The following is a 10,212-nucleotide window of genomic DNA, read 5'->3' as shown; positions in this document are numbered from 1 at the left end:
TTCATCCATTTGGGCATCAACTGCTATGGTTTGAAAGGTGAGAGGTGACGAATGTAATGATCGAAAGGTTAGGGAAACGTTTATCCCTTTACTAATTTCCAAGCCCCCGCGTCATTTGTGTAAAGTCGTTGACTATTTCTATAACCCTAACCGCCGTTGGTTTCAAATTCAATGCGATATCAGTGCAATTTGAGTGAATTGTCCGTGAGGAAAGCCGGACCCATCCCCTTCTGGAAACACGGACTGACGCCACGTGTATATCCGTAAAAATAGATGACCTGTACATGTAAACTTTAGCCTCCGTTCTCATCCATTTCACATTCTTTGTCTCTCTCATTCTACAGTCGCTTTCTGAAAAGAACCTATACATACAGATCGATACAAATATAGTGTACGCAGCAATCCAGTCGGAAGACACATACTCGAGTGTTGAAGATCGGGTTCTCGATTGCTTCTCTACTCTTTCTCTCCTCTCTTGGCTCGAGATCCGAGCCAAGAAAAGAGGAACTTTTTGCAATCCACACAGGTAATCCGGAAATATTTTGAAAATTTAAATGATGTAAACATGTATAATCTTCTGAATACAAGGTGAAATGAGGCTTTGTTTTGTCAAATTGATGCTGAAGTTTTAGGATTATCGTACTTATGCTCTTGTTTATTTGTTTGATTATTTTTCGGTAGGGTTTGGTTAGGGTGCGGAATGGCGAGCAGCGAGGGGTTTCTGACGGAGGAGCAGAAGGAGATGCTGAATATAGCGGTCCAGAATGCGGAGGTGATGTCGTCGCTGTCGTTATCTACATCACCGAAATCTCTCGGTCCAAAGTCTCCCACTCAGACTTCTTCTCTGCCGTCGGAACACCATCACGTGAAGGCCCCGGGAGGGGGGAAGTCGGCCACTGCTGGTGGCCTTGCGGTTAGGCATGTGCGGCGGACGCACTCTGGGAAATACATTAGAGTTAAGAAGGGTACGATAAAAAAAAAGAAAAAAAGTATTGTTTGATCTTCTTGCTTTGGATCGGCCACTAGTTTTAGCAATAAAAAGGACCAACTAATAACAAAGGATTCGTGCAGTAGATCTAAATTCATAACCAGGATTAAAAACCATATCTTGTATATCATCTAGGTAAGTTTATTATCTACTTTGTAAAGATTTGGAGTTCGTTCTTAAAATGCCAACTTTATTAAAAGAAGGGGTACAACCCTTATAAATTGGTTTATGTTTTCATTTTTAATTGATGTAGGATTTTATACTTTTAACATGTCTCCACAAGATGGTGATTCATTTGAACAGACCAATCTTGAAATTCGTATGTTCATTTTTTAGTTTTGATCGGATCGGATCGGATCGAATCGTTCATTAGAGTTTAATGAGCTCTAATACCATGTTAAGATTTAAAGTTCTATTTTAAAATGTCAATATTATTAAGAGGGGTATGTCAAATTCTTATAAATTGGTCCATATATTCACTTTAATCGATGTGAAATTTTATCCATCAACATACCTTGGCCTGAATTTTTTTAAAAAAAAAATAATTTTAATTTTTTTTTTTTTTTTTTTTTTTTGGGTATCTTTCTATCAATTTTCTGTTGTTGAATATCTTGAACTAAGCTATAATTTATAGTAGTAATTGTCTCTAGCTTGAATTAAAATCAAATTAATTTTTATCCGTTTGAGTTGTGTGTGTCTTATGGACTTGCTGATTAAACTTATATTAATCAAAGGGAGAGCAGGAAAGCTAGAAGAATGCATTTGAACTTTCTATAACATGTTTGGCTCTGGATAAAAGCTAGCAGAAATGCTGGGTTCTTGTTTTTAATTTTTGGGCAGCATCACGCCTAATACTGCCCAAAAAGCTAAATTCTGATAATGTTTAAGCAGAGCCAAACATGCTAATTGAATGGAGAAAGTCGAGTGCTGATTTTTTGTGATAGTTTAAGCTAATTTTTAGGTGTGCTCATAGGGGAACTTTTTAGGCTTTTTTATTTTTTGCTGCATTTGATATCTTTGGAAAGCCTCTCCACAGCTGGAGCCTGCTTTTAGTTGTCATTTAGAAATATTTTGTAGAATAAGATTTTTTGTTGCATGGCATCTGAGTACTGAGTTCAGGTCGTAGTGCAGCCAACCTTTGGGTTTTCTTTTTTCTTATGGATCGTGTCAGTTGCTGAGTAGTTCTTGATCAAAGCTAAATGGTCTCATGGGCCAATAAATATCTATAATCTATCAGTTCCCTGTCTTGTATACGCGGTGCAGATTAATTTTGAAAGGATACGTACGAATTATATAAACAGAGCAGATTTTAATCCATTCAACCTGCCGGTTAACCATGAACCAGCCAACCTGGACATGGTTTTTGGATTCATCTGGTTTGGTTTTCCTCATTTTTTTTAAGGGCTAAAATCTCGCTATTTTCCAAGCTTTTTGATCTGAAGTGAAAGATTATCTTACGAAAAATGGCGGGAATCATGGAGATGTAAAAACTTACCTTCAAAATTTATAATGGGATCTCACTGTTGGCCCGACACTTGGAAGATGCGAATCAGATTCCATCTTTGTTCGCAGAAATGAGATGATAAGGAATGATGAGAAATGCCTGTGGTTTTTTATTGTCTTTTCATTTTCATTTATTTCCTTTTATTTTGTTATTATCTCTTGCTTGACTAGTAAATAAACACTTAATTTTTTGTTTGTTTACTAAGTATGATGAGAGAAATACTCCTATTAAGACGGCGGTCCGTGTCTGACACGTGTTATATCGACTCTTGACACCGAAGGGCATGTATTCAATAAGCTATGTGCTCGTCACATTTTTAATAAACATTTTAAGTTACCAACACCGATGGATAGTTTAGACATAGCCCTTAGACAAGTTCTAAATATGTCACGTACCATATTTTGTATCAAAATTCATAAAATAAAGATATAAATACGAATTTGAAAAACAACAACAACTATTATTAATAGCATATAATTAGTTATTAGAAGTTCCATAGATGAATCAGTTGTCTGGCAATGGTATGGGGATGCATTTATTCAGCGTGCACATTTGATAGAAGAATGATATGCTGATTTGCTTTTCATATGGTGCCTATAGCCTTTATATAAGGGTATCGAATATGAGTAATGCTGTATAGAACCACTCTTGTTAAAACACCGCCGTATGTGGCAACACGTGGTAGCTTGAATTAAATGAGTCACATAACTCCACATTTAATTGGACTTATCATTTTATGCCACTTAAATGCCACATAGGATGATGTTTTAGCACCAATGGTGCTATACAACATTATTCATCGAATATACTATATTTCGTTGATATATTGCATATTTCTTGACTGATTGTGAAACACTGGTGATATTATTGTACTTTCTCTTACTGATTCGATGTTTTGGTTTTGATTGTTTAAATTTGAGGTTTCAGCTCCTTGTGTTTGGTTCTTGATGCTTTGTTTATCTGATAATGACGACAGATGGCGCTGGTGGTAAGGGCACCTGGGGAAAACTACTAGATACTTTTGGTGAGTCTCGTATTGACCGGAATGATCCCAACTACGACAGTGGCGAGGTAAACTGTCTATCCAATTTAATTTATTTTTATCTACTTTGGTGTATACAGTTCACACTTTGTTCTATTTTTAATCGTCTTGACAGGAGCCATATGAGCTTGTTGGATCTACTGTCTCTGATCCGTTGGATGAATACAAGAGAGCTGTGGTTTCCGTTATTGAGGAATACTTCAACACCAGTGATGTGGAAGTTGCTGCTTCTGATCTCAAAGAACTAGGGTCAACTGAGTATCATCCTTACTTTATTAAGCGGCTTGTTTCTATGGCCATGGACAGACATGACAAAGAGAAGGAAATGGCTTCCGTTTTGCTCTCAGCTCTTTATGCTGAAGTCATCAATTCGACCCAGATAAGTCAGGGGTTTTTTATGCTTCTTGAATCTGCTGATGACCTGGCTGTGGATATTGTGGATACTGTTGATATCCTTGCTTTGTTCATTGCTCGGGCAGTGGTTGATGATATTCTGCCACCATCCTTCATTACAAAGGCCCGAAAAATTATTCCTGAAGCTTCAAAGGGATTTGAGGTATTGCGAACTGCTGAGAAAAGCTATCTGTCGGCACCACATCATGCAGAACTTGTGGAGAGGCGGTGGGGTGGCTGTACGCATCTTACCGTTGATGAAGTGAAGAAGAAGATTGCAGATCTTTTAAGGGAGTATGTTGCAAGTGGAGATACTTCTGAGGCTAGCAGGTGTATTAGGCAATTGAGTGTTCCATTTTTTCATCATGAAGTTGTGAAGAGAGCCTTGGTTCTTACTATGGAGATTCATACAGCAGAACCACTCATTATGAAGTTACTAAAGCAGGCAGCAGAGGAGGGTCTGATAAGTTCGAGTCAGATGACGAAGGGGTTTGTCCGGTTAGCTGAGAGCCTTGATGACCTTGCTCTTGATATTCCTTTGGCCAAAACCTTGTTCCAGTCCCTTGTTTCCCAGGCAATTTCAAAAGGATGGCTTGATGCATCTTTTCTAAAATCTCCAGGCGAGAATGGGGATGAACCACACAAGAATGATGAAAAGTTAGGGTGCTACAAAGAAGAGGCTGTGACAATTATTCATGAGTATTTCTTCTCGGATGATATTCCTGAACTGATTCAGAGTCTGGAAGATCTTGGGCTTCCTGAATATAATCCAATTTTTCTAAAGAAACTTATAACTCTAGCCATGGACAGGAAAAACAGAGAAAAGGAGATGGCATCTGTTTTACTCTCTGCCCTTCATATCGAGATCTTCTCAACTGAAGACATAGTCAATGGGTTTGTTATGCTTTTGGAATCTGCTGAGGATACTGCACTTGACATTTTAGATGCTTCAAATGAACTCGCGTATTTTCTGGCAAGGGCTGTTATAGACGATGTCCTTGCCCCTCTGAATTTGGACGAGATTGCCAATAGGTTGACACCAAATTGCAGCGGAAGTGAAACTGTTTGTATGGCTCGATCATTGATAGCAGCTCGTCATGCTGGGGAGAGGATCCTGAGGTGTTGGGGTGGTGGGACTGGCTGGGCTGTGGAGGATGCAAAGGACAAGGTACAGAAGCTTCTGGAAGAATATGAAAGTGGGGGCGTCGTTAGTGAAGCTTGCCAATGTATTCGAGATCTTAGTATGCCTTTCTTCAACCATGAGGTGGTGAAGAAAGCTTTGGTGATGGCGATGGAGAAGAAAAATGACAAGATGCTCCATTTGCTTCAGGAGTGCTTCAGTGAGGGGCTGATAACTATCAATCAAATGACCAAAGGTTTCAGTAGGATCAAGGATGGGCTCGAGGATCTGGCTCTTGACATTCCGAATGCTAAGGATAAATTCGAATTTTACGTGCAGCATGCCAGAGAAAGGGGCTGGCTCTTATCGTCATTTGGTTAGACAGCTTCACATGCTACACCAAGTGTGATTACATCTTGAGAATAAGCATGAATAGTTTCTCTCTCTCTATGTTGTTGCTTAAAGTCCTGAGTAACTTATCGCTGTGCATCAGAAGTTGATAGGTTTGTTGTTTTTATTCCCATCTGGTATGCTCGTTCTTTCCTACTTTCTTCTCTTCGTTGTCTGAAGAAGATTGCGATGTATAAAGTTAGGGTTTTTGGTTTGTTTTTCAATAGCATTAGATATGCCCTTCTTTTAACCGGTTTAGAAAACATAGCACGGGGATCATGTTTCCAATACCTCTGCTTAAAAGAAAAATTCCTTCCGAGGAACTTTAAGCCAGGCCAAACGTGTTCTTTTGATTTTATTTCGGTTACTTTGTGTATGGGGAGTGTGCAAGAATTAGTCCATGCTTTCTGTGGGAATTGAGGTATGAAAGCTGTGTTCTAGCCTTCCATTTCATGCTCCCTATTATGAAGGATTGATGGGTGAAAAAGTTGTTACGAATCTCCAATACAAGTTGCTGCAAAAATCAGCATACGTTGAAGAGTTCAGTTCTAAGAGACCACTAATACACTGCTTAAAGTTCTTGTAGTGGGGTCTAGCAGGCCATGTCGGATAGACCAGAACCCCTCAAGAGGGCCCATATCACCCTATTGGCCTGACTTGTGTAGCTTAAGGTAAGGCTGACAATGAGTGAAGTTGGACCAGACCTTTTGAAAGCCAGGCCCGATTCAGCGTATGCACAAGAACCTGCCAGTAGGATTTGTGCCCTTCATGGGCCAGTGGCCCCGTCTCCTATAAAATCCAGATTTTAGAGTGGGGCAGAACGAGCCTAATGGTAAATGTGCATTTATGCTTCTAGTTCTATGTATTTACACTTGAAGGATTTTGTTAGTGGGAAATGTAGCTTGGACAGTCAAAAGGCATATAGAGAACATTTTAAACCGCTCCAGACCACCAGTGTATGAAAATGGAATAAGGTTTCTGCTTTGAATTAAGCTCCTTTATCAGAAAGAATTTGACATGCTTGTTGACAGAAATTCGCATGGCGTGGGACTCGTGTGAGATCCATGTAAATTAAAAAGCCCAAAGAATAACTGCCCACCCCCTATTAAGGGGGTATGTCTGCCTCTGTGTGTGTGTTTATTTTTTATTTTTTTTTCTCCCAAAAAAATAGTTGTTTAATTCCTTTACGATCTATTTTGGTGCACTTATTTTGGGATGTCACATGAGGTTGAAATATTGCATTTTTAATATCATTTCAAAGTGTTCAAGCCTAATTTTTTTGTTCACTAAAGACATTCGAAGTGGTCAACCATAGCAAAACTTAATTAATGTTTTGAAAATATGCCAACTTTCAAAATTTATCGTTGATCATATGCTATTCGAATTCACAAATCGTCTTTATCATATAGAAGTTCGTTTCAGAAACTATATTGTTGTCATATCGATGGTCTAAATGGATATCGAAAATAGTTAAATATGCATCAAATTTACGTCTCACAAAAAGATGTCTAATTCGTCTTTTTTTTTTTAAAAAATCAATTATTTGATCAGCTTTTATTATTTTTGTACGATAAATTTTTCAATATAATTTATATCATTTTAATATGAAATTTTGAATGGAATATGATGTTAAAAATATTAGGATCGTTATGGATTAAATGTAATTTGAATTACTTTTGAATTACATTTATTTTAAAATTGAATTTCATTTACTTTTTGGATTAAACTTGGATTTTATTCGAATTCATTTACTTTCTACATTTAATTTGATTTACTCACTGTCGACTCAGTATTTGTCAAAGAAATGATAAACAAAACTATAGTAACAAAATTTATTTAATAATATTGATAACTTATTAATATTATGTTGCTTTTAAAAAATTATATTTTAATTTTTGATCCTATAGCACTAAAAGTTTGGGTTCGCCAAAGCCACCTATGTCCTGTGCCCCTGCTCAACCTAGTCCATGGAGATTTTATTTTCTTTAACATTTTCTTCAATTTTTTCACCAAAGCTAAATGGGTGCTATCGGTAAGGCCGTACGAGAGTCTGCTTATAAATTAGGATACAAAGCATGGAAAAGTACGGAAGGGGTCGAGTGTAAAATCCCATGAATACTCATTTTTATCTAGGGATGGCACTTTGAACCGTCAAAATCGAAAATCGCGGTTAACCGAACCGAATGGGGCGAAAAAAATCGAACAGATGGTGCAATGGGGCGGGTATGATTTTGATTTTAATAAACCAGTTCGTGGCGATGCAGGTATGGTATTTACGCCGTCGAACCGAAACCGAACCGATTACCCGCTAAAAAATAAAAAATTAAAAAATTAACACACACAATTGAATTGATTTGATTATTGGGTTTTATACTACTTTTCTATCTAGCCCAAAACAAAATCCCCACCATTACATCTATTTGACTCAGTCGCCCAGCCCACTTGCTATTAACTCATAATAATAGCATTAGTATGACACTATATAAATGTAAACCCTACTCTCCACAAACCATAAATGCACGCACGACTCATTTTATTATTAATTTTTTTCTATTGTGTGTAGAAAATTCTACTTCTTCATCATACTCTAGAGTTTGTGCAACATTTAGCGAGAAGGAAGCTGAAGAAGATGTACATTTTTTTTAATATTAGTTAAGACCATTCTGAATAGGTGTTATCGTTGTATTCTCTACTTACATTTCTTATTTACTATATAAGAATTAATTTTGAGTACTGATCTATGCTAGTAAGACTTGTGAGAAAGAATGAATCAAGTAACTTCAATATACAACAATTAAGAATGAAGGAAAAGTACATTTAGCGAGAAGGAAGCTGAAGAAGATGTACATTTTTTTTAATATTAGTTAAGACCATTCTGAATAGGTGTTATCGTTGTATTCTCTACTTACATTTCTTATTTACTATATAAGAATTAATTTTGAGTACTGATCTATGCTAGTAAGACTTGTGAGAAAGAATGAATCAAGTAACTTCAATATACAACAATTAAGAATGAAGGAAAAGTTTAATATTGTTATATTTATAATATTATTTGTTAAATTTGTATTTTGCAATTGAAAATTGGGATAATGTTTGTATTTTCATTTGAAATACTGTTTGATAATATTTGCATTTTCGTTTGGAATATTGTATTTTTGTTTTCATTGACTTTTTTCATAAATTATTTTTCATCAATTTGACGGATGAACCTACAAAAAATAATTTATTTTCGTGGTTAATAATAGAATCGAACCGTACCGAACCGAGATACGAAATAAACCGATTTACATGATTATGGTGCGGTTATGGTATGGTCAAAAAATTGGTGGTGCGGTTATAATTTTGACCGAACCGACCCATAATCGAACCGTTGCCAACCCTATTTTTATCCCAAAAAAATACATTAGGATACAAATAGACACCAATGCTCAGAACAAACAAAATTAGGTCAGACATTATGAAATGATTACGAATCAACAAGAAAATATGAAATGAATATAATAAAAATACATAGTGTATATAATCTTTACGAACTCGTAGAAGAAAAAAACCAACTTTAAGAAGGCCAAAATTCATCCATCTCTAGCTCCGAAGTCCAAAAAAGAAAGAAAGAAAAAAAAAAAAATCAACCTAGGGCTGAATATTGTCCGGTTCAATTCGATTTTAAAGAGAATCGAACCCAAATTTTTGGGTATTTTATAAGTGAAACTGTTAGGTCCAATTTTAATTATGGAACTATTCGGGTTCAATTCCATTTGATTCCCAAGTTTCATACAATAATTAATTTTTTTAATATTTACAAGAACGTTACATTAATTTAACTATTAATATGTTCAATTTTAATTATTACAAAACAACGTAATCCAATTCCATGATATCTTTTGTACCTCTCTTACTGAGTTCTCCATAGATTTGACTGTTAAAAATTGAAAAGAGGATGATAGTTACAATAATGAAGAGAAGCGTATCCAAACTTCTAATTCAATTTCTCCATAACGACAGAAACGACACTACGGTATAATTTGATAAAGTCGAGCTTGGGCTGAAAATTAGAAATAGGAAAATTATATTTTGAGTTTTGGCTAAATTAATTAGTTAGCAATTTTATTTAGAAAAATAAAAAAATTGGCATTAAGATAAAAATTTAGGAAAATTCGATTCTTTATCTAAAATTAAGAACTGATCTGAATTCGTCGGTTTTCGATTCAAATAATTGTTTGGATATTAATTTAAGAAGAATTGCTTGATTTGATTTGAATACTATTCAGTCGATTCGATTCTAGAGTATTGTCTTACCCTAGATCAATCTACAAAACCATGGCAAAAACAAAGAATATCATAAGAATATAACACACAATTATGCTTTTTATAAAATTTAAAGAAACACAAGGACCCTAACTGCAATAATCCCAAATTAACCCATGCAAGAACCCCTAACCCATCAATTATTGATTATTTTTGGTCTGAATCCTTCGGCCAAGCTTAAAAGTACTTATAAGCAATAAATAAATAAGCGTTTTTTTTTTTAAAGTTGCATTTAAGCTGTTTATTTTTTTCACAGTAAAAGGAAGTAAATTATCCAAATGCGTCACTGTCATAAACCCACAATAGGAAGTTTAAGTAGAATCCTACATTCTTGATTTTACCCTGTTTCTCCACCTTCAATTTGCCCCCCTTTCATCTGTACATTTCATCACCAAGCAACAGATGAAAGAAGGGTAATATAAACTATTAATCCCACTCAAAAAAAAAAAGGGGGGGGGGGGGGGGGGCAA

General features: G+C 35.8%; 1 protein-coding gene across 1 annotated transcript; it reads left to right on the top strand.

Annotated features, from left to right (window-relative positions):
* Window positions 1-315: 315 nt before the first annotated feature.
* Window positions 316-6,425, top strand: LOC111399597 (programmed cell death protein 4-like). The gene is made up of 4 exons (XM_023027003.1): window positions 316-526; window positions 682-965; window positions 3,469-3,563; window positions 3,650-6,425. The coding sequence occupies exons 2-4, from the start codon at window positions 701-703 to the stop codon at window positions 5,426-5,428; spliced, it is 2,139 nt and encodes a 712-aa protein (XP_022882771.1). The 5' UTR covers window positions 316-526; window positions 682-700; the 3' UTR covers window positions 5,429-6,425.
* The last annotated feature ends 3,787 nt before the right edge of the window (window positions 6,426-10,212 follow it).

The sequence above is a fragment of the Olea europaea genome, chromosome 1 (genome assembly GCF_002742605.1).
Source record: "Olea europaea var. sylvestris chromosome 1, O_europaea_v1, whole genome shotgun sequence".
In the NCBI taxonomy this organism is placed as follows: domain Eukaryota; kingdom Viridiplantae; phylum Streptophyta; class Magnoliopsida; order Lamiales; family Oleaceae; genus Olea; species Olea europaea.
Note: the sequence above shows the minus strand (reverse complement) of the source record. Positions and strands in the feature narration are given on the sequence as shown.

Coding starts and splice junctions, on each gene's coding strand:
- LOC111399597 (XM_023027003.1), top strand. CDS start 701: ATGGCGAGCAGCGAGGGGTTTCTGACGGAGGAGCAGAAGGAGATGCTG. Junction 966..3,468: donor ATACATTAGAGTTAAGAAGG/GTACGATAAAAA, acceptor TAATGACGACAG/ATGGCGCTGGTGGTAAGGGC. Junction 3,564..3,649: donor CCAACTACGACAGTGGCGAG/GTAAACTGTCTA, acceptor TCGTCTTGACAG/GAGCCATATGAGCTTGTTGG.